General features: G+C 36.7%; 1 protein-coding gene across 2 annotated transcripts in view; it reads left to right on the top strand.

The window, feature by feature from the left end:
• TMEM135 (transmembrane protein 135) overlaps positions 1–24,757 on the top strand; it is a 248,001-nt gene that overhangs the window by 84,683 nt on the left and 138,561 nt on the right. For both annotated transcript variants that reach the window (XM_034666176.1, XM_034666175.1), the window contains exon 5: positions 6,378–6,443. In XM_034666176.1, the coding sequence (XP_034522067.1) occupies positions 6,378–6,443 (66 nt within the window). The remainder of the gene's footprint in view (positions 1–6,377; positions 6,444–24,757) is intronic.

Here is a 24,757-nt window from a genome sequence, read left to right as displayed (position 1 = left end):
TTCCTGATCTTAAGGGAAAGGCTTCCAGCTTTTCCCCATTGAGAATGATATCTGCTGTAGGCTTTTCATAGATGGTTTTTATGAGACTGAGGAATGTACCCTCTATCCCTACACTCTGAAGGGNACTTCTTCTTTGCCGATTTGGATACCTTTGATCCCTTTTTGTCTTCTGATTGCTGTTGCAAGGACTTCTAGTACTATGTTGAATAATAGTGGCGAGAGTGGGCATCCTTGTCGTGTTCCTGATCTTAAGGGAAAGGCTTCCAGCTTTTCCCCATTGAGAATAATGCTTGCAGTAGGCTTTTCATAGATGGCTTTTATGAGATTGAGAAATGTACCCTCTATTCCTACACTCTGAAGGGTTTTAATCAGGAAAGGATGCTGTATTTTGTCAAATGCTTTTTCTGCATCAATTGAGAGGATCATATGGTTCTTGAGTCTTTTCTTGTTGATTAAATCTAAGACAGCGATAGATTTGCGAATGTTGAACCACCCTTGCATCCCAGGGATGAATCCCACTTGGTCATGATGGATAATCCCTTTAATGTACTGTTGGATTCTATTAGCAAGGATCGTGTTGAGGATTTTGGCGTCCATATTCATTAGGGAAATCAGTCTGTAAATCTCCTTTTTGATGGGGTCTTTGCCTGGTTTGGGGATCAAGGTAATATTGGCCTCATAGAATGAGTTTGGTAGCTTTCCTTCTGTTTCTATTTTTTGAAATAGCTTTAGGAGAATAGGTATTATTTCTTCTTTGAATGTTTGGTAGAATTCCCCAGGNATAGGTATTATTTCTTCTTTGAGTGTTTGGTAGAATTCCCCAGGCAAACCATCCGGGCCTGGAGTTTTGTTATTTGGAAGGTGGTTTATCACTGATTCAACCTCTTCATAATTAATTGGCCTATTTAAAAAATCAGTTTCGGGGCGCCTGGGTGGCACAGCGGTTAAGCATCTGCCTTCAGCTCAGGGCGTGATCCCGGAGTTATGGGATCGAGCCCCACATCAGGCTCCTCCGCTATGAGCCTGCTTCTTCCTCTCCCACTCCCCCTGCTTGTGTTCCCTCTCTCGCTGGCTGTCTCTATCTCTGTNAGAGAAATCGGTCTGTAATTCTCCTTTTTGAGGGGGTCTTTGCCTGGTTTGGGGATCAAGGTAATATTAGCCTCATAGAATGAGTTTGGTAGCTTTCCTTCTGTTTCTATTTTTTGAAATAGCTTTAGGAGAATAGGTATTATTTCTTCTTTGAATGTTTGGTAGAATTCCCCAGGAAAACCGTCTGGGCCTGGAGTTTTATTATTTGGAAGGTTGTTTATCACTGACTCAATTTCTTCATAGTTAATTTAAAAAAATAAAAAATCAGTTTCTTCCTGTTTCAGTCTTGGTAGTTTATGGGTTTCCAGGAAGGCCTCCATCTCTTCCAGATTGTTTAGTTTTTTGGCATATAGCTGTTGATAAAAGTTTCTAATAATCCTTGCAATTTCAATGGTGCTGGTCGTGACCTCTCCCTTTTCAGTCATAATTTTAATAATCTCAGTCCTTTCTCTTTGTTTTTGGACAAGTTTTGCCAGTGGTCTATCAATTTTATGGATTCTCTCAAAGAACCAGCTTCTAGTCCTGTTGATCTGCTCTACTGTGGTTCTGGTCTCTAATTCATTGATTTCTGCTCTAATCTTGGTCAACTCCTTCCTTGTNTGTCAATTGCTTCCTTGTGTGTGGATTAGGCTTGTCCCTCTGTTGCTGTTCCAGCTTCTTGAGGTGAGAATATAAAAACTGCATTTAAATTTTTCTGTTCTTTTGAGTGAGGCTTGGATGGGCATGTATTTCCCCCTTAGGACTGCCTTTGCAGTATCCCAAAGGTTTTGGACCGTTGTGTTTTCATTCTCGTTGGTCTCCATAAATTGTTTAATTTGTTTTTTGATTTCCTGGTTTATCGAGTCATTCTTGAGCAGGATGGTTCTTAGCCTCCAAGTGTTTGAGTTTCTTCCAGGTTTTTCCTTGTGGTTGAGTTCCAATTTCAGAGCGTTGTGGTCTGAGAATATGCAGGGGATAATTTCAATCTTTTGGTATTGGCTGAGACCTGTTTTGTGTCCCAGAGCATGATNCTAAATTGCTTTTTGATTTCCTGGTTTATCGAATCATTCCTGAGCAGGATGGTTCTTAGTCTCCAAGTGTTTGAGTTTCTTCCAAATTTTTCCTTGTGGTTGAGTTCCAATTTCAGAGCGTTGTGGTCTGAGAATATGCAGGGGATAATTTCAATCTTTTGGTATTGGCTGAGACCTGTTTTGTGTCCCAGAGCATGATCTATTCTTGAGAATGTTCCATGGGCATTTGAATAGAATGAGTATTCTTTGGTTCTGGGGTGTAGTGTTCTATATATATCTATGAGGTCCAACTCATCGAGTATGGCATTCAAGGCCCTTGTTTCTTTGCTGATTTCTTCCTTAGGTGATCTATCTATTGCTGAAAGTGGAGTGTTGAGGTCCCCTACTATTTGTGTGTTTTTATCTATATGTCTCTTTATTGTGGTTAAGAGTTGGCTTGTGTATCTTGCTGCTCCCCTGTTGGGGGCATATATATTTATAATTGTCATATCCACTTGTTGAATACATCCTTTAAGAATAATATAGTGCCCTTCTGTGTCTACCTCTATAGTCTTTAGTTTAAAATCCAATCTGTCTGATATGAGAATTACTACCCCAGCTTTCTTTTGAGGTCCATTGGCNGAGCATGATCTATTCTTGAGAATGTTCCATGGGCATTTGAATAGAATGAGTATTCTTTGGTTCTGGGGTGTAGTGTTCTATATATATCTATGAGGTCCAACTCGTCGAGTATGGCATTCAAAGCCTTTGATTCTTTGCTTAGTTTTTGCCAGGGTGTTCTGTCTATTTCTGATAGTGGGGTGTTGAGGTCCCCTACTATTACTGTGTTCTTATCTATATGTCTCTTTATTTTGGTTAAGAGTTGGCTTGTGTATCTTGCTGCTCCCCTGTTGGGGGCATATATATTAATAATTGTCATATCCACTTGTTGAATACTTCCTTTAAGAATAATATAGTGCCCTTCTGTATCTCTCTCTATGGCCTCTAGTTTAAAATCCAGTCTATCTGATATGAGAATTGCTACTCCAGCTTTCTTTTGAGGTCCATTTGCGTGGAAGATGGTACTCCATCCCCTTACTCTAAGTCTGTTATCTTTAGGTCCAAAATGAGTCTCTTGTAGGCAGCAAATGGATGATGGGTCATGTCTTTTTATCCAATCTGCAACCCTGTGGTGTTTTATGGGAGCATTTAGGCCATTTACATTGATAGAGATTATTGACAGATATGATTTTAATGATGCCATNGATTTTAATGATGCCTTGTTGCCTGTAAAATCTTTATTTCTATAGATTGTGACTTTCTGTTCTGTATCACTCTTGGGGCCTTTTTACTTTTTTGAACCCCCCTTAATATCTCCTGTAGGGCTAGTTTCATGGTTATAAAATTGGTCAATGACTGGCGATTCTGGGATGTCTTTGTCTGTCCATCATTTCTGAATGACAGCCTTGCTGGATAAAGGATCCTTGACTGCGTGTTTTTCTCTGAACGAGCTTTAAAAATGCACCCCCAAGCCTTTCTCTCATTCCAGGTCTGTGTAGACAGTTCTGACGTAATTCTGATACCTTTGCCTTGGTACGTGAGAAATTTCTTTGCCCTGGCCGCTTTCAATACTGTATCCTTGGATCTNACTTTCAGTGCTGTATCCTTGCATCTAATATTTGCGCACTGCACTATGACGTGATGTGGCTAGCTTTGTCATGGTTTAGCTTGGGAGGAGTCCTCTCTGCCTCTTGGACACGAATGTTTGTTTCCCTTGCTAAGATTAGGGAAGTTTTCAGCTACAATTTGTTCAAATATCTCTTCTAGACCTCTGTTTTTCTCCACCCCCTTAGGGATGCCGATGATTCTGACATTGGATCGTTTCATAGAGTCAGTAATCTCCCGTAATCTACATTCGTGGGCGTGGATTTTTTTAAGACCAGCTTCTATTTTCGTTTTTTCTTCTACTAACCCATCCTCCAATTCGCTAACGCGTTCCTCTGCCTCGGTGACCCTNGATTGGATCTTTTCATTGATTCAGTAATCTCCCATAACCTACATTCCTGAGCATGGATTTTTTTGAGCCAAGTTTCTATTTTAGCTTTCTCTTCTAATAACCCATCCTCCAATTCGCTGATACGTTCTTCTGCCTCATTCACCCTGGCCGTTAGAGCCTCTAGTTTTGACTGCATTTGATTCATCGAATTTTTAATTTCTGCCAGATTTGCTCTCTTTTCCACCCTTAGAGATTCTATATTCTCATTAACATTTTCATTAATACTTTTTTCAAGTCTACACATCATCTTGACCACTGTTATTCTGAACTCCATTTCTGATAATTTGGTTATATCCATATCCATTAATTCTGTGGCAGAGGTTACAGACTCATTGTCTTTTCTTTGCTGGGGGGAATTTCTCCTCGTCATTCTGATGAGGAGAGGTTGCGGGGTTGTCCAGAGCCCAAATTATTGACCAGGACCCAGGCAGTGCGCCCTTGTTTTATAGGGACTTTAGGGATGTGGGCTTCTTGATTTTTCAGCCTGCCTTCTGGGGGAGGGGCCTGCTACAACCCTGTTTGGGTAGAGTCTCCGTGTCCCCTGTGGCGGGTGGGGGGATTGGGATGGGCACACTGCAAGCCGGTATTTCCAGGCTTTTTTTCTCTGGAGGCTTTCCCTGGCGGTTTGCTGTGCCTCTTCTGAGAGAGCAGCAGTGGCCTAATCTCAGCCTCTGTCTCAGAACAGAGGGATCGCGGACCATCCTCCACTGATGTTTTGGCCACTTTAACTCTGTTTCTCTTGGTGCTGCTCAACCCTGCAGCGTCCTGGATGTGCTCCCCACAGCTGGTGTCCCAGCCCTCACTTCCAGGGCCGGCACGTCTGTCCTTTGTGTTTCTAACACCGCCAGCCACCAGCTGCCCCCGCACGCTCCGGAGCTCTGTTTCAGTGTGGTTCGCGGGCGTTCCAGAGCTCGAGTTTTCAGACTGGTCGCAAGCGTTCCCTGGCTCACGGTCTCAGTTTGCTGTCTCGCGGGTGCCCATCTACGAGAACACCCGCTCCCCCGTGCAGGTGGCTACCGCTTCCCGGCACCCGAACGGGCGGCTCCCTCCCCCTTCCATTTATCTTCCAATATCTGTGCGTGGCTTCATGGCTCCCCGTTTCGTACCTCAATACTCATTGCTGGAGATGTTCATTTGTAGAGATCCAGATGTATCTTCCTATGTCTCAGGCTGATTCCGTGGATGTTCAGGATGGTCTGGTACCTATCCAGCTCGACTCAGGGGACCAGCTAAAAAAGGGGACCCCTACTCCTCCGCTATCTTAACTCCGTATCTCTGTATGAATTTAGAATGGATTTTTGTATTTCTGTAAAAAAAAGTCATTGGGATTTTGGTAGGATTACATTGCTCCTATAGATCATTTTTGGTGGTGTTGACTTCTTAACAATTGTCTTCTAGTTCATGAGCACAGGATGCCTTTCCATTTATTTATGTGTTCTTTAATTAATTTTAGCAGTGTGTGTAGTTTTCAGTGAACACATAAGTCTTTTGCTTCGTTGATTAAGCTTATTTAGAATTGTTAGTTTCTTTTTAGGATTGTTCATTGTTAGTATATAGAAAGCAATAACTCCGTTTGGGTGTTACTTTATATATGGAGTCCCTGAATTACTTCATCTTCTGTCAGTATTTCAGTAGCAGTCAAATGATTTGAACTGAACTTAAATGGAAACTATAAATCAGAATAAATGATAATTTCTGAATTCAATCCAAGTACTATCTTTTTACTTAATCTTTGTTAATCAAACCAAGGTTTAAACTTATCTAAGTGTACTAATTTGAAACTATGTAGACATGGATGAATACCAGCAGATTAAAATAACCTTTGAAACAATTCTGTTTGAGCTCTTTATTGTTATTATTATTTTTTAAAGATTTTTATTTATTTATTTGAGACAGAGAGGCAGAGAGAGCACGAGCAGGGGGAAGGAGCAGAGGGAGAGGGAGAAACCAGCTCCCCGCTGAGCAGGGAGCCTCATGGGGGGCTCAATCCCAGGACCCTGGGATCGTGACCTGAGCGGAAGGCAGGCGCTTAACTGACTGAGCCACCCAGGCGCCCGAGCTCTTTTAAAGCTATTAAAAGGTTCTGGAAATTATATTTCTGAAATATAATGTAGATCATATAGCTCTTATTGTGACTTACTGAGTCTTCTCTAGCAGTTGCTGGATATGTAATAGTAATGAATGTTTTTCACAGTTTGAGTACAGATTATAAATGATATATTTTTGCTTTTTTAAAATCATAGGCCACAGAAACACTATTTAGAATGGCAGTAGCAAGAGGAACCATCACAACGTTAAGAAATGGTGAGGTAAGATGAGAATTTTGACATAAATATTATTTATTTCATAGTATGCTGTTTTTAAAACAAAAAATGTGGTGAATTCTGTGATACTTTATATAACAAATTGAGAAACACAATGATGTACATAATACTGAGTGAATCTGATGTACAAATCTATTTTATATTTTAGTTCAGTCGTATTGGAACCAGGTCTTGGGTTGAAAGCAAATTGTAAAATCTTTTAATATTTGGTTATCAATTGCTTTTACTCTTAAAGGAAGATGACAATTTACTTAATAATAATTTCTGCAAATGTATATTTTTTTAGTGAAAATAGTCCTGTACTTTTTCCTTTCAAATATTTGATACTTCTTTCTTAGGATAAAATAATTTATAATGTTGACATTTATCACAGAGAGAAACGAGAGAGAAGGTAGGAGAAATGGAATTTAGTCTGTTTTATAGTTGAGGCTCAGTTAAGAGACAGATTCAAAGTTTTCACTTTTCTAAATGCTCCTACCAATTCTTAGAAAAATGCTACTACTGAAATAAATTTTCATTCCAGAATTGTTACCAGCCTGAGTACTACTCTGTCTGCCTTTTCTTAATTCACTTTCTCACTAAGACATACTTAGGTTGATGTTGAACATTATGTCACATTGCTGAACATTGTCACATTATTCCACTAGCAAATACTTAAGGATAAAATATAGTGTTCCTTATTCTAGAATTAAATTCTGTGCTATTTAATGTAGTATTTATAATTCAGTAACCTAAATATTTAATAGAAGTGACTATCTGAGGAGTTAACTGAAATTGTATTATTGTATGATTATAAATTTTATTGATCAGTATATCTGCTTGTTGGGTGAAAATGTACAATCATTTGGAAATCATATACTTTTAAATGTTGAATTGTATATTGGCGAGGCACTTTGGTATTAACTTGTAATATATATTTTATCCATGAAAAAGACTTAAGTGATCCCTTTGTATTCTCAACAAACTGCAGTATGTGGTGCTATTTTGAGGAAAAAAAAATCCCACTAATAAAGTCAGGCATATTTGTCTGTTTAGAATATGTCAAAAGGAATTTCAAATTTTAGTAATTACTGTGTATTTTCTTTTGGCGGAGCAATACATTTCTGAATGTTATCTTCTATTGTACGAAGGTTGGGGAAATGTATGCAAGATAGTTTTAAAAGTAATCTTTTGAGCATATCAACACATATTGAATATGTACGTATTTCATATAATGGAGAGGAAGTAGTTAAAGCAGCTGGCTTTTGATCCATTTCTCCCTCCCAGTTACTGGGGGTTACCACAGGTTACTAACCTCATTAAGAGGTATTAATGTTGGAGAGAGTTTTTTTTTTTTTTAAGTTTTTTGTTTATTTATTTATTAGAGCGAGAGAGAGCATGTGTGGTCAAGCTGCAGGGTGGGTAGAGGGAGAAGGAGAAGCAGACTCCCTGCTGAGCAGGGAGCCAGATGTGGTGCTTGACCCCAGGATCCTGAGATGATGACCTGAGCTGAAGCACAACCTACTGAGCCACCCAGGCACGCCTTGGACAGAGTTTTTTAGCACTCTCTGACTTTCGGTTTCTTAAATGAGGTTATAACTGTAGGGTGCATGTTTTTTTAAGATCTCTGAAAATGGTATGTGTCTTCTAATCAGTGATACCTTATAGTTACCATTTACTATTTTTCATGTTTTAATATCTCTTCAATTGTGAGATTTTTATAAGTCTGATATGTTAGAGTCGATAAAATATATTTTTTAGTTTAAAAAGTACAGTGACATGTAAGTATTCAGTAAATGGTAGGATGGGCTACAAAATAGTTTTAATTTAATTATTTGACTTGGAAAATAGAAAATTAAGACAATGAAAAACAAAGATATTATTAAATATGTGTGTATACAAGTGGCATAGATTTTTGGAGCTGCTGGTCTAAGTGCTGTGGAAATAGAGGATATATAACATCGTTCTTGCCTTTAGAGGTGCTTACTCTCCGGTTGAGGAAACAATTGCATGAATACCTGGAAAAAAAATCTGGTGGCAGAGAGTAGAAAACGCTTAGTTATATTGAGTCTGGAAGTAACTAGAGCCCAGATTCCACTTGGAATGTGCTAAATTTTAGTATCAGGGCAACAATAGAGAATTCATTTGGGAATAGGAGAAAAGCTAAAAGATTAACAATTTAATGGATTATTTAAACAGAAGCTGAAATAACCATATTTATCATATTGGAAAATTTATGAAATGCTAAGGGAGGCGAGGGGTAAGCAGTTTACTTGTCCTAGGGCACTTAAAAAATTGTTCTAGCCCATTACTGTGAAAATTTCTGTTAAGCAGAGATTAAGAAGTAACTCCATGACAATGCAATCAAGTAGGAAGGATAAAGACTGGTATATCCAAATTATGAAAAGATCAGTCTTTGAATAAGTTATTGTCTGGTTGCACAATGACACTGAACTTTGCTTGTCTCTAACCTTCCCTGTGTTCTGACTCTAAGCCTACATTTTGTCTAGTCATTGGGCATTTCTACTTGGGTGTTTTAAGAAATGTTGAGACCAGAAAACATGGTTCCTTTCTCAGAAAATAAGAAGATAGTTTTCGAAGGGGTTTGGAACTGACTTTATAATTTATGGTGAATCATTGGAGGATTTAAGCAAAGGAGTGACACGTTATCTTTTTAAAATCTTCACCATAATTCTGCAAGGGGGAAATTATTATTTTCCTATATTATTATTTTCCTATATTATAAATATATTTCCTATATTTTCCTATATTATACCTATGATTTTATAGGTAAAATGAGGCTCAGAGGGTTTAAACATTTTGCCTGTGATCAAACAGCTAGGAAATGGGAGAGTTGGATTTGAGCGCCAGTGTGACTCTAACGCCCATTTATTCCAGTATACAGTATAATCTCCCTCAATGTAATTGACTTACTTAGAGTTTTCTAATTATTCAGTTATCCTGTAGCTTGACAATTGAAAAGTAGCAGAGTACTTAAGACCTCTAAGATTATGTAATCAGCCACGATTTTTTTTACACATTCTGAGTATCACTGTTCTCCCTTCGTATGTGTAGAGAAATATCTGATTTAAAATTAATGGAAAAAAATACTGACAGTCCACAGTTCTGTTTAGTCAGTAAAGTCTAACCATGTTGATATTTTCTTTGTATAGTCTTGTATGTGGGCTGGATCTTTTGTATCTTGATTAAATTACATAGGCTAGGAAGCAGTTTGTTTGGGTAGAATTTTTTTAAATGTGTTTATTGGGGGAATAACTTGAAAAATTATCTTTATCAGTAAATATTACATGTGCTTGTCTCAAAAACCGTACTTTTGTAACTTCTTCAGGAAAGATGTGATCCTGTTTTCATCTTCCTAGTGTTTCATACTGTGTAGGGTGAAACAAGTATTTTGTTGAAAGAGTTACTCTCTTAAATTTATGTATTTTAAAAAATATCTGCTGTTCTTTTACATAATTTAAGACCCAAATAAGCCAGGAATTGGTGGTTTTTCATTAGATTGTTCTTAATTCAAAGTTTGAGAGAAAACAAAGTTTAGAAATTCTTTACCTTAGGAAGGTAGGACTTCAAACTCTATGTCTTAATTTAATCCTTTACCTTCTGTTTATCAGCTGACACTATATATTCAGTTCTTAGAGTGATAACAAAGAATCACTGGGAGTGTGTAATAAAGAAGCTAAATGACTTCCTATAGCCAATGAGTTTATTCATTTGTTATAGTTCAGTTAATTTAAAAATTTTTTAAAAAGATTTATTTATTTATTTGAAAGAGAGAACGCAAGAGTACGGGGAGGGGGAGAGGGAGAGAGAGAGAGAGAAGCAGACTCCCCACTGAGTGCAGAGCCTGACTCGGGGCTTGATTCCAAGACCCTAAGATCATGACTTCGTGGCTCGATTAGAAGACCCTAAGATCATGACCTGAGCCCAAGAGTCTGACGCTCAATGGACTAAGCCATGCAGGTGCCCCAATTTTTAAAAATTTTTATGAATTTCTAAAATGTCAAGCCTATGTATTTTCATGTTTTTCAAAAAGTTTAATTTTTCGTATCTGTGTCTTTAGCATTACATTTGGAATTTTGGGTAGAAGAATGGAAGGAGAAATAATCCTTTCCCATTCATTCAGCAAGTATTTATTGAGCAGCTTCTATATTTCCAGCATTGTTTTAGGTGTCTGTGATTCATCGGTGAGCAAAACAAACCAATATCCCTGCCTTTGGGAGCCTATATTCTAACCCATTAGTAAACTTATGTTGTAATTATGGAAGAAAATAAAAACATAGAAAGCAACTAGAAAGTAATTACAATTACATACCTTCAAAAGAAGTTATAAAGAAGTATATGGTTTAAGAGTACGAGTAATTTAAATAATAGAGAAAGAAACAAGTAATTAGAGTAAGGTTAAGTGAGTTTAGAAGATTTCTTAGGAAGCACATCTTCAGCTGGGCCTTGAAGAAAGTTATGAGCATTATGAAGGAGAAGAGGTGAGAGGGCATTGCTAGTCATTAGGAGAAAGTGTAAATATGGTCATAGTTGAGAGTTAAGGAGAGATATCTTGATGTAGAATTAAAAAGAAGGGGGGCGTACGGTGTGGTGTTGAAGTAACATTTGTTTAGTACCTTTTTGGACACTTTATTCAGCTCATTTATACATCAAAGCAACTTTCCATTTTAGATCTTTTATCACTGTTCTTTCCAAAGGAGATATTTAAGCTTCAATAAAGTACAGTTGACCCCTGAACAACACAGGTTTGAACTGCATGGGCCCAATAATATGTGGATTTTTTTTTTTTGATAAATGCAGTAAATGTTTTTTGTCTTCCTTATGATTTTCTTAACATTTTTTATAGCTTACTTTATTGTAGGAATACAATATATAAAACTTACAGCATACAAAATATGTGTTAATTGACTATATTAAAAGGCTTGCAGTCAACTGTAGACTATTAGTAGTTGAGTTTTTGGGGAGTCAAAAGTTATATGCAGATTTTTGACTGTGCGTTATTCAAGGGTCAACTGTAATTTGTAATTTGTTGTTGTTGTTGTTTTAAATTCACATTTCCCTGAGAATTTACTATATGAATGCTTACATTGATTCCTTGTGAATCAAGAATTAATACTTTTATCTCCTTCCTAAGTGGAACAGCTAGCTTTGTGTGCTGGAAAGGGTGCTAGTCTGCGCTAGTCCTTGTGGGTTCTCTTCCTGGCTTTGATAACTATGTGATCTTGGACGTTTTACTTAACTTCTCACAGTTTCAGATTCATACTTTAGAAAATGACTTGATTAGTTGATTTTTAAGGTCCTATACAGCTTTAACATTTTCTACTTTAGGCAGGTTTGTATATCCACCCTTGCCAGCCCCCTAACCCTTTTTTTAAGTAGACTCTATGCCCAGCGTGGAGCCCCACTCAGGGCTTGAATTCATGACCCTGAGGTCAGGACCTGAGCTGAAATCAAGAGTTGGATGCTTCACTGACTAAGCCACACAGACGCCACCCCACTTTTTAAAAAATGTGGTTCTTAGCCTTTACTGTACATGAGAACTGCCCATGGAGCTCTATAAAATTTGGGTGCATGGGCTCCATCCCCAAAGACTTTGTCCATTGGGTCTAGCTTAGGGCTCCAGTATCTACATTTATATAGATCTACGAATCTGTTATAGAACTACCTATCTATTATATGGAACTACTGAAATCTACTAATTTTAATGCCTAGCCACTGCTGTAAACTATTTTAAAGAGGTATTTTTCACTCTTATGTCTTCCTTGAACTCAAGGAACATACAATTTGAGTAAGACGAAACAGATGAAGACATAGCAAGGAGTTTAAAGTGTATTTAAAGATTTTTGTATATAAAGCAGAACACAGCAGCATGGACTGTGGCTGTTTTGGAAAGATAGGTAGGGGATTCGATCCAGTATCTAGTTTTGCTTTATATCACTGTGTGGTATTAGGTATTCTGCATGTTTTTTAAGAATGGAAGCATTTTTTTTGCCTTTCTGGAACATGCTTTAAATAACTAATAGAATATTTTGTTTTCATGTAATTGCTGTAGTAAGAGTAGGAACTCTTTGGTATGGATTTCTGTTTTTTCAGGTTTTGCACCTTCCTAGCACATAATAAGGATCTTAGTACATGTCTGAACCAGTAATAGAATTTAGAACTTATGTGGCAAATATCACTTTGATTTAATCAACTCTCAAAGATAAGTATAACCATAAATACAGATTTATATGTGTAGTAAATACTAGGAATCTATTATTTCAAAAATCATGACATTTGTAATACAATGATATATTTTTTTGAAATCAGATTTTTTTCATGAATTGAGTATTTGAAGAGAGTATGAAATTTACATATTTGATATTCTGTCTTGTTCACAAAGCTAATTGTTTATTCAGCTATTAAGATACATTTCCAACATTGTTGAAATTGTTAAATATTGTATTCAATTTAGTATACTTTTAAGTATTTTTTCTTTTTTGTGTATGAAAATTCTTTATATGAAGAAATCTAGAAGTAAACTTTCATACATTTATATTTTTCAAATTACATTTATTTTTTTCTTAGTTAAATATTTTATTTATTTTTACTATTTCTCTTTTAATACCACCTAAGGAAACATGTAAGTCTTTAGTAAGCAAAGTGTTAGTATTTCAATAGTGAAGTCTCTGTGGCCTGGTGCTTGGTGAATGCCAGGAACTAGTGGCTTGTAAAATCTGATCAAATGAATAAATATTTATTAGAGCATCTTAAAGATAGTTCTGACACATGGCACTCGGGTCAGATCTAGTGTCCATTCCCTTCCTTCCCTTCCCTAAATATTACCTCAGTGTCAGGCACTATACTAGGTGCTGGGTTGTAATGGTAGGTAAAACTAATATGGTTTCTGCTCTGAGGGAGCTTTATATATAGTCTAGTGGCTGAGTCCCTAACTTGCCACTTAGGACCTTGCTACTCAGTGTCTTCTTCCTTAAATAGGGAAAAATGCATACATTTCGTGCATTACTTTGTGAGAAACCAATAGATAATATGTGTAAAGCAGTTAGCACAATGTTTGGCACGAAGTAAGCCTATTAGAATTTAGCCTGTCCTAACAGATAACTTTTTTTTTTTTTTTTTTTTTTTTTTTTTANAGTGGGAGAGGAAGAAGCAGGCTCATAGCAGAGGAGCCTGATGCGGGGCTCGATCCTATAATGCCGGGATCACGCCCTGAGCCGAAGGCAGACGCCCAACCGCTGTGCCACCCAGGCGCCCCGAGAGAGAGGAAATCTTAAGCAGGCTTCATGCCCAGTGCAGTGCCTGAGGCAGGGCTTGATCTCATGACCCAGAGATCATGACCTGAGCTGAAATCAAGTTAGATGCTTAACTGACTGAGCCACCCAGGTGCACTGATACTTTTTTAGTTAATTAAATACGATTGAGCATTTTCTGTAATAAAGGGAGTATATGGAGATTATTGGACTGTGGTTATTTATAATGGTGTGTGAACTGAGAATTGGTAATGAAAGGCAGACTTTAAATATTTTGGTCAGCCTATATTGCCAGTGCCCTCAACTGTTTTGTGCCAACAATTTAGTAATATGCAGAATATATGTTTAGTTACAGACTTGAAGTCTCCTACTCACCCGTATTCTGCTGATGATGATTTTGTTTCCATACATAGAATAAACATAGCAGGGGGAAGTGTGATGGTAGAAAAGTTGAAATTCACCAATGAACCTAAGAATTCTATTAGATAAACAGGGTAATGTCATTACGTAGTGGAAACTTAGTTCTGAGTATTTCAAGTCTTAGTGGGACAAAAGTTCCACTGTGAATGGTGAGACCCTGACCTTGCAGAAGTGCAGACTAAGTAAGGCTCAGTTGATCCTGTTAAGGAAAATTGGCTTATCCTTTTGCAAGAAGACTTCTGATTTATGTATTGTATTTTAACGGGAAGAAAATATTCAGATGCTTTATACATGTCCATTGCCATTTGAAATATAGCGTTTGTTAGCTTGATTAGCTTCCTCCCATATCCCCATATCATCTAAGGAAAAAAAAAAAAGGAATTCTGACCATTCTAGAATGTTCCTGAATAACTCCTTCAAGTCTATTAATAGTTTTTTCTTCTGGGAGTGATTTCCAAATTGTGTCCTTATTGACAAGCCATACAAATAATCTATTAGAATTTAGCACAGAAAAGTTACTGTGTTTCTTCCTTTCAAGCAACAGATAGAATATAGTTTCAAAAAAAAAAAAAAAGAAGCGTGTAGGGAAAATGGTTAGCATCCTTTAGAACAGGAGAGAAGAAATAAAGATGTTAAATGATCTAGAGAGAAAGGTTAGGAATCAGAGTATTTAAGCAAGGTAATGCAGGGAAGTCCCAAAGCTTTCTCTAAGGTGGGAAGAAATGAGTTTTGATTGCAGAACAGAAAGTTAGAGACAGCTGAAGCCAGTGGTTATTACTTTAGGGTGATGAAACATTCAGAGGCTTCAAAGAGGTTGTGGGATTGCTATCTTGCTCATTTAAAAAAAGGTTTATTTCTTGGGGCGCCTGGGTGGCACAGCGGTTAAGCGTCTGCCTTCGGCTCAGGGCGTGATCCCGGCATTATGGGATCGAGCCCCACATCAGGCTCTTCTGCTATGAGCCTGCTTCTTCCTGTCCCACTCCCCCTGCTTGTGTTCCCTCTCTCTCTGGCTGTCTCTATCTCTGTCAAATAAATAAATAAAATCTTTAAAAAAAAAACAATTTAAAAAAAGGTTTATTTCTTAATAGCCATCAATCTGGGTGGTTTAGATATTGAACTCGCAGAAGCAGAAGACTGGTTTATGTACCATCTTGGTGTGTGTATGTATATGTATGTGTGTGTGTGTGTATATATAGGTTTTTTCAGTTTTCTAATTCCACGAGTCAAAACAGCATGTTATATTTTTGCAGGTGCTTGGAAAATTTAGAATCCATGCCAGAATTACGTAATAAAACATTGAGCTTCAGAACTTGTATTTTATTCTTGCTGGAATATTTTATCTTTGTCACTAAATCTGTTTTAAGTGGCTCATCATGTTATGTGCTGTGGCATTGCTACGTACTCCTGGTGTACAGACTTTATTTGGAAAATTCTGGCGCAGAGGTGGGAAGGGGCTAAGCTGAGGTTTTAAAAATATCAGATCACAACGTTAAAGCTTGGTGGCCTTTTCTATACCAACTCTGCATGTGCCTTTCTATACGGAGATGATTATCTGTTGAAGTGCCCTTATTTTCTTCATAATAGGAACTCTGCTTTTAATTTAATACAAAAATAAATGTGCCATAATTTTCTCCTTAAACAAAACAAACAATATCTGGACAATATCTGGCTAAGTATGGAACACTTAGGTTTTATTTTTCAAAAATTGGAAGGGCTCTTAAGATAACATTAGTTTGTTTTGATCCTAATAGGAAGAGCTTTAGTCCAGGAAAGCAATTATTTCCACATGGGTAAAGCCAGTCCCAGCTACCTCCCCTTCACCAATCCTTGAACTTAAACTTGCCTACCTTGGTTATAGAGCTAAATGTGGGTTGAATGCATTAGAAAATGTAGGCTCTGTTATAAAAATAAAGTCTTTAGGTACACAGAAAATATTCTTTTATACAAAGCATACTAAAGGAATTTTGTGTAAAATGTTGGGGTGAATTCACCAACAAGTAATTTAAACTCTTTGAATTTCCAAAGAAATGTAATTTTATACACACATATATGACCAATATAATTTGTACCATTTTGTTTGTACATCTTTTTTCTTTCTTTGTTGACTCTTGACTGTATTGTCAATAGGTAAATTTGCTATCTAGTGACAAGTATTATTTGTGGTGGTTATTGGGGAGTTGGCAGATCAGAAAAGAGAGGATGTGTATTAAATGATGTGGTTGGTCTTTCTTGCGATCAGCCCTGATCCTAAATCTGTCACTGTAAATCACCTCATTAGCATAACAGACACTCTTATCTTTAGGAAATTCCAAGGATTTTTGAAGTTGTGTACCGGAAACTGAGAACAGAGACCAGATTTGTTCTTTATACTAATAGTCTATAAATTTGCTTTTTCTGAAAATTTCACATACATGACTTCTTTCACTTAGCATGTTTTTGGGGTTTATCCATATCAGATTTTTTCTTTTGCATGATTGAATAGTATTCCATTGCATGAATAATATTTTGTTTATTAACCAGTTAATGAAGATTTGGATTATTTGCAGGTTTTGGCTATTAGAAATAATACTTCTGTGAGTATTTGTATAGAAGTCTTCATACTGACATATGTTTATATGTCTCTTGGGTTGATACCTAAGATTGGAATTGCTAGGTCATCTGGATAACTCTTTAGGAAAAAGCATCTCTGTCATTTTACATTCCCAGTGGCAGTGGACAAGGAGTCCAGTTTGTCAACATCATTGCCAGAATTTGGTATTATCAGTCTTTTTGATTATAGCCATTCTAGAAGTATGTGGTGGTGTCTCGTTGTGGTTGTAATTTGCATTTCCCTAATGACTAATGATGTTGGGCATCTTTTCATGTGCTTATTAGTCATTCGTATATCTTTGAGGAAATAGCTGTTGGAATATTTTGCCCGTTTTTTTATTGGGTTTGTTTCTCATTATTGAGTTGCAGGAGGTGACTTTAAAAAATTTTGGATGCAAATCTCTTCTTAAATATATGATTTGGAAAAAATTTTTTTACCCAGTCTGTGGCCTTTCTATTTTTGTAAACAGTGCTTTTTGAAAGTAAAAGTTTAAAATTTTTTTAAAGTTTTATTTATTTACTTATTAATGTTATATTTATTTATTTGTCAGAAAGAGAGAGCACAAGCAGGGGGAGTGGCAGGCAGAGGGAGAAGCAGGCTCCCCATTGAGGAAGGAGCCTGATGTGGGACTCCATCCCAGAACCCTGGGATCATGACCTGAGCTGAAGGCAGACGCTTAACCAGCTGAGCCACCCTGGCATCCCATTATTTTAAGTTTTAAATTTTGATGAAGATTCAGTTCATTTATATATATATAAATTAGCTAAGAAATCTTTCCCTAACACATAGTTGCCTTTACCTTTTCTCCTATGTTTTCTTCTAGAAATTTTATAATTTTTGGTTTTACCATTTGATTTGTGATCTATTTTGAGTTGACTTTTGCATATAGTGTGAGGCAAAGTTTCAGCTATTTATTTTGCATGTGGATATCCAATTGTCTGAGGAGCATTTGTTGAAAAAATTCTCCTTTGCTTGTTGAATTGCCCTGACACCTTAGTCAAAATCAATTGACTATAAATGTTAGGGTTTATTTCCAGAAATCTTGTGGTTCTGTTTCTGCTAAGATGGAAGAACTGTAGTCTATCTCTCCCACTGATTACAGCTAAAAACCCTGAATAGAATACATAAAGCAGCCATCTGAAATCTTAAGTGATAGGAGAAGTTTTGGGAAAAGGGGTCAAAACTGGAAGTGTGACTGATACCTGTGAAGTTTACTGTTTCTTTCTACTCACCATCCTTTATTAACTGGTTTGGACCCCAGGGGATCTCCTGTTCTTCAATGAATGTAGACAGAAAAAACTCTAAGAAAGACCCCCCTCTTCTTCTGTTTATGGTCAGAGAACTAGTAAGGAGGGCTCCTGCATGAAGAAGACTTTAGAAAATTGCCGTTTTCTTACTATGTTTTTGCATTTTGATTTTATTCTTCTGGTGGGACTCCAAGCAGGCCCCAACCATGAGGCTGTCCTCCAGCAGCAACTGTGCAGCCATTTAAAATTCTAGACAGGTATCTTTCTCTTTGACCAGAGAAAGTAGAAACGAGTTCTTATAGTCCAAAGAGTGTGGGGAGAATATCTGTTATTTCTTGCTTTCTTTCGTTCTTGCCACTTTACCCCTGAGGCAGATGTAGTTGTAGGCCATGTGCAATGATGTAGGGAGGCAAAACCCCAGTGTACACAGAGGATCAAGAAAAGGAGCTCCGTGCACTGGGTGTTACATGAGTCATGGAACTTTACATTAAAAACCAGGGATGTACTGTATGATGACTAACATAATATAATAAAAAAACTATTATTATTGAAAAAAAACCAAAAAAATAAAATAAAATTTTCTTCTAACAGCCCCCCCCCAAAAAAAGAAAGAAAAGGAGCTCAGGAGATGGAGTGTGGGGAAAATCATGGAGAGGCAGGAGGTAGAGAAAAAGGTGACCTAAATCTGTGTGACCTAAATCTAAACTGAGCATGTGTGTAATCATGATAAAGGCTTTGAGAACTGAACTATAGCATAGACCACTGCCCTTAGGGTGGCACATATGGAGACAGACCGAATATACTGAAGAATCTCGGGAAACTGAAAATGATATCGAAACCACAGTCCAGGGGCACCTGGGTGGCTCAGTCAGTTAAGTGTCTGCCTCGGCTCAAGTCATGATTCCAGGGTCCTGGGATTGAGCCCCACGTCGGGCTCTCTGCTCAGTGGGGAGCCTTCTTCTCCCTTTCCCTCTGCCTGACGCTCCCCCTGCTTGTGCTCTCTTTCTCTGTCAAATAAATAAATAAAATCTTTAAAAAAAATCTTGAAACTACAGTCTGTAGAAGGTGGGTTGATACTTGTGGTTGGAACCTAAGCAGATTGATCGCCTACAACAACAACATCAGCAAAAACAGCAGCAGCAGCCGCAGAACAGCAAATAATAATAATTATCCAGAGGACCAAAAATATTTAACATGACCAAGAATGTCATGATACAAATGTTTAGGATACAATCCAGAAGTATTTGACATACCAAGAACCAGGGAAATCATAACCAATTGTAGGGAAAACAGCAATCAACAGATGCCAATCCCAAGATGATGTTGATGTTGGGATTATGATAAAGAGCTTTCAAAGCAACTGCTATAACCCTGCAAACACTTTTGACATGAATACCAAGATTGAAGTTCCCAGCAAAGAAAAAGAAACCATAAGAAGAACTAAATGGAAATTTTAGGACAGAAAATTAAAATAATTCAAATAGTAATATTAAATATTAAAATAACTAAAAATTTAGTAGGTGAATTCAATAGGAGAGTGGAGAAGACAAAGGAAAGAGAAGTAAAGTTGAAGAAAGCTCAATAGTGATTGTAAAATCTGCACAATAATGAGAGAAAGACCGAGGAAAATGAGCGGAGCTTAAGGACCTGCAGTTTGCTAGCAAAGGTCTAACATTTGTGTTGTAAGTGTCCTAGAAGAGAAGACAAAGAGATTTGTGTAGAAAACATATTTGAAGAAATAATGGCTGAAAACTTTCAAATTTGTATGAAAGACGTACATTTACATTTTCATAAATCTCAGTGAACCCCTACAAGGCTAAATATATGAGTTCATTTATGTGACATTCTGCAAAAGTCAAACTTAGAGGGATGGGAGAGTGGATCTGTGATTGTCAGAGATTGCAGGTGGAAGAACGGTTGGTTACAGAAGGTCAAAATGAGGGAATGTTTTTGGTGATGAAACTATTTTGTATCATGATACTGGTGATGGGTACAAAATTCTGTGCATTTTTCAAAACCCATGGAACTGTATACCACAAAGAGTAAGTTATTGTATTGTTTATTGTATGTAAATTAAAAGATAAAAAAGTAAAAATGACAAAAAACGTGTATTGAAAGAATACCATTAAGAATACTCTGGTTCTTATCATTTCTCCTGGACTGTTGAAGATTAAGGAGCATAATTAAAAGAGGCTGGTTATACAGATTATTTCCTTTGATTTCTTCCAGGATTTTTTTTTTTTTAAATCTTTGATGTTATCTAGTTTCAAAATGATATGCCTAGGTATAGTTTTTGTTTTTGTTTTTTTTTGGGTATTTATCCTATTTAGCGTTTTTTGAACTTGCTGAGTCTATTGTTTTGGTCTTAGATTAATTTAGGAAATTTTCAGTCATTGTTTCACATATTTCTTCTGTTACGCTTTTTCTTTTCCTTCTGGTATTCCCATAACATATACGTTACACCTTTTGTAGTTGTCCAGAGTCCTCAGATAGTCTGTTCTGTTTCTTTCAGTCTTTGTTTTCTTTACTTTTCAGTTTTAGAGGTTTCTTTCTTTCTTCCTTTTTTTTTTAAGTTTTTTTAAAAAGATTTTATTTTTAAGTAATCTCTACACCCAACATGAGGCTCGAACTCACAGTCCTGAGTTCAAGAGTCACATGCTCTACAGAGTGAACCAGCCAGGTGCCCCAGTTTTAGAGGTTTCTACTGATGTATCCTCAAGTTCAGAGATTCTTTCCTTAGCCATGTTCAGTCTACTAATAAGCCAGTCAAATCCATTCTTCATGTCTGTTACAGTGTTTCTTATCTCTAGCATTTGTTTTGTTTTTTTTTCCTTAGGATTTCTAGCTCTTTGCTTACATTGCCCATCTGTTTTTGCATGCTGTCTACGTTGTCCATTAGAGCCCTTAGCACGTTAATCACAGTTATTTTAAATTGCTTGTCTGATAATTCTGACATCTGTGCCATGTCTGGTTCTGATGCTTGCTTTGTTGCTTCAAATTTGGGTTTTTTGTTTTTTGTTTTTTGTTTTTTTTTGCATTCTAGTATGTTTTGTAATTTTTCTTGATAGCCGGACATAATGTACAAGATAAAAGGAACTGTTCAAATAGATTTTAGTAATGTGATGATGAAGTGTGGGAGGAGGTGAAGCATTCTGTCTCCTAATATCTGTTTTTTTAGTGAGCCTGTGCCTCTGGACTGTGAGCTTCACCGGTGTTTCTCATTTTTTTTTCAACTCCCTTAGGTGGGACAGGATGGCTAAAATGGACTGGGTGGGGTGTTTCTCTTCCCCTCCATCAGTTAAGCTCTCATAATACTCCAGCAAGATAGGCTCTGGGTAACTAGTTTCCCGTGAGGGTAGGCCTTGTGAAGAACAGAGTTCTTTGGCTTATTTCAAAATGGTTCCCTTCCCTCTGCTTAGAAGCGCTAGGGGATTTTTGTCTGATATTTACTGTGAGAACCTAGTCAAGCTTGTGGTGGTAAAACTCACAAAAGTGTGAGCCCTCCTCCTGCCGTGAGTGGGTTCCCCTGGAGTTTCTTAACTCTCAGACTTGTTCCCACGGAGCCTCCAGCAGTTTAGTCAATTAGAGGTTTTCTGACCCCCGCTGGCTCCTGTGGTTTCCACTCCTGAGTCTCTGCTGAGGTGAGCCACACCTGCCTGTACTTGCCGGTCTGTTTTCCAGGTTTGGGGCTAGTGGTTTGCCCTGTGTCCTCACCTCTTAGGGATCCAAGAAGAGTTGTTGGTTTTTCAGTTTGTTCAACGGCTTTTTACTTGTTGGCATGGAGTGGTGACTTCCAAATTCCTTGGATGTGGAACTGCAAACTGGAAGTCCCTCAGATTCTTTAAGGAGGATTGAATGCTTATACTCAGTATTTCTATATGATGTTGAAATATTCAGTTTCTTTTGAACAAAGATTACAATTTTTTTTTCTTTAAGACAGGATTGGTAACATAGAGTGTATTTGAAATGGGAGAGAAGTAAGCCTTAGTATTTCTAATAAAGCCCAGGAAAGAAGTCAAAAATACTTGCCAAAAATAAACACCAGAACAGAATTTTGAATGTGTAATGATATCTAAGAGTATTAAAATGAAGTTTTTGTTCATTGTTTTTCCATGCAAACTTTCCAAGTTTACATGCCAAAAGGAAATGTATGTATGTTTTGTATTTTCTGTTAATAGTAGGAGTATACAGTGTACATTTTGTGACCTATAGACTATTTTTTTAAAAATTCTGTGTTCAAATTAGGAGGAGGAAAATTAACCAAAGTGCTTTCTTGTATGTGTGTTCAAGTTACAGCTCTTGTTCACTGCTCAGGTGGACTAGGTGGAGGTCTCCAGGCTCAAGTAAGAATTCTCAGTTAGTGACCTGTTCGTTCCAGATCGTACTGTTCTGACAGCTGTCTTAAAGTGTTATCTTGTGTTTTAAAAATACAGCTTCTGCTGTCTTAAAAGCTGTTTTTAAACTTTTGGTTAGCATGGATTTTTGTCAAAGCTGTTTTGGCAGTTAGTATTTTTATTTTTTTAACCATTGCATTGTATTTTCACCTAACTGTTAAGTAGAAGAAAACCCTTGAAAAGAAATTCAAGTTACATACTGGGTATATAGTCTTTTCTATAGTTTTTATAAACATGGTTTATTACTAAGGTACAGGTATAAATTAACATTTTAAACAAATCAAATGTACTCAACGTGGTGAGACCAGTTGCTCCCAGAGAATTATGGTAAAACCATATGAAGGTGTTTCTTGTGTTGCTAAGGCTGTGCAACAGTCTGGGGAGGCTAAAACCTGGACATTGCTGCCCATGACCACCTCCTCTTTCACCACCACTGCCAATGAAAAAGGAATCAAGATGTTTCCTTACCTCACAGACCACTAAAAGGCAGATGGTAGCCGTACCATGCCAAAAGACAAAGATTCAAAAGCAAGTAAATATTTGTCGAAAACAAACTATGTGCCCATTCCCATTTCTTCCACTTTTCATATTCGGATCCTACTCCTTCTTCAAGTGAGACCCATCGCGATTGTTACCTCTTTTGTGAAGCATGCTTTGATTTCTCCAGCTGGAAGTCATTTTTTTCTTTCTCTGAAATAGCACAGCACTGTATTTGTACTCTATAAAAACTTTCAGTATTTCCTATATTAACATTTGTTATTTAGTTACTTGCCTTATGTTTCCTGCTAGATTTAAGCTCTTCAAGGATGGTTTTTGTATCTGCTTTTCCTTTGTATTCTGTGTAACACTTAGTACGGGATCCCAGTTTACAGTCAGTGAGTTAACGGAAGACAAACTGAAGATAAACTAAGAGGAGCAAACTAAAAATGAAAATCCTCTTGTATGTATGTTTGTGTAAGTTACAGTTTCTTGTTCATTGCTTAGACTTCTGACTGGGTGGACGGTTGTTTGATATAGCCTGTAGTAATTGCCACATACCTGTTGCGATAAAATGATTAAAATGATAGCACCGTAATCAGAGTGCTGTGAATTGTAGGTGATGGGAGACAGTTTTGTGCAGAAATTTAAATCTCCTTAAATCTCCTACAGGTAGGCCTGTGTCAGATAGAATTTCTGTTTGCTTTTCTATTTTTGTGGTGTTTGATTATTAAAACGATGGCTTTTAACAATGTGATGGGAATTTGTGAAGGTACTTTGCATCACTTATTGCTTACTGATTATTTACTTAATGAAGATCAGATTGGCTTTAGGAAATATTTCTTTAGGAAATTATGTTTTTAAACTGTGTTCTAGACAAAATGAAATGTAATGATAATTAAGACATGGCCCCTGCTTTCATGCATCTCATTTTGAAAAAATACTGTTTCATTGGATTTCCTTTAATTTATCTCTAGAATATTTAGTGTTAAGTATTTGAAATGAGATTTTTTTGTTTGTTAAATAGTTTTCTTTCATATAGAATGCAAGTAAAATTAATACTTGATTTTACTATGGTATTTGATGGAAATTTCCTCCATTGCATGCACATGACCTACCAGGGTTTAATTACTTTTAATTCTAATAGTTCTATGGAGCTGAGGTTAGGAAAGGGCAAGGAAAGAAAGCTATTGCTTGAAGCTAAAAGCTCTATTGTATTTGAATTATAGCTGTCTAAATGACTGATGTTTCTTTTCAATTGGCATGGTTCAGTAATCATTAAAATTTTGTTTGTTTCCTCCATAGTCTGTAGTAAAGTTAAAGGCAAGTAAGATTAAGCTCTTAATGTTTTTAATAAAAGGACATTTCAATGAAAAAGTAAACTTCTTTACTGATGGATTCGTTTGTGTAGTTGAAATGTATGCACTGATAGCGAAACATGCAAATCACGTATTTTTTGAATGCTATTTCTGTATTAACAGTATTGTTTAAAAAACCCAACAGAATTCAGTTAATCCTAATCTTTTTTGTTCTAAGAATGTGTTTAGTGAACATTCTCTAAGTTGAAAATTTCGCAATGTATCTTTCAAATATTTTAGAACTTTTTAAATTCAAAAAGGGCTTTGTGTCACGGTTATTTTGTTATTTTGGAAAATTATTTAGGAGAAATTGAAACTTTCCCCCTATATATTTATTTGTGAATTATCTGTGATCCAAAAAACTGATGGGAAAAATTAAAGAATCGTTGCGTGAATATCATATATACATTGCATAAGGGCAGTTTAATTTCAGATTACCTTTCTATTTGGTATTACCTCCATAATTGGGTTATTTATTTATTTTTTTAGTTTAACAGAGTTTTCAATTTTCAGTAGTAGGGTGTGTCTTTAAATATTGCTCTTTGAAAAATGTATAGTGAGGA

The sequence above is a fragment of the Ailuropoda melanoleuca genome, chromosome 8 (assembly GCF_002007445.2).
Source record: "Ailuropoda melanoleuca isolate Jingjing chromosome 8, ASM200744v2, whole genome shotgun sequence".
Classification (NCBI taxonomy): Eukaryota; Metazoa; Chordata; class Mammalia; order Carnivora; family Ursidae; genus Ailuropoda; species Ailuropoda melanoleuca.
The sequence above is the reverse complement of the archived record's forward strand: the minus strand, read 5'-3'. Positions and strand labels throughout refer to the sequence as shown.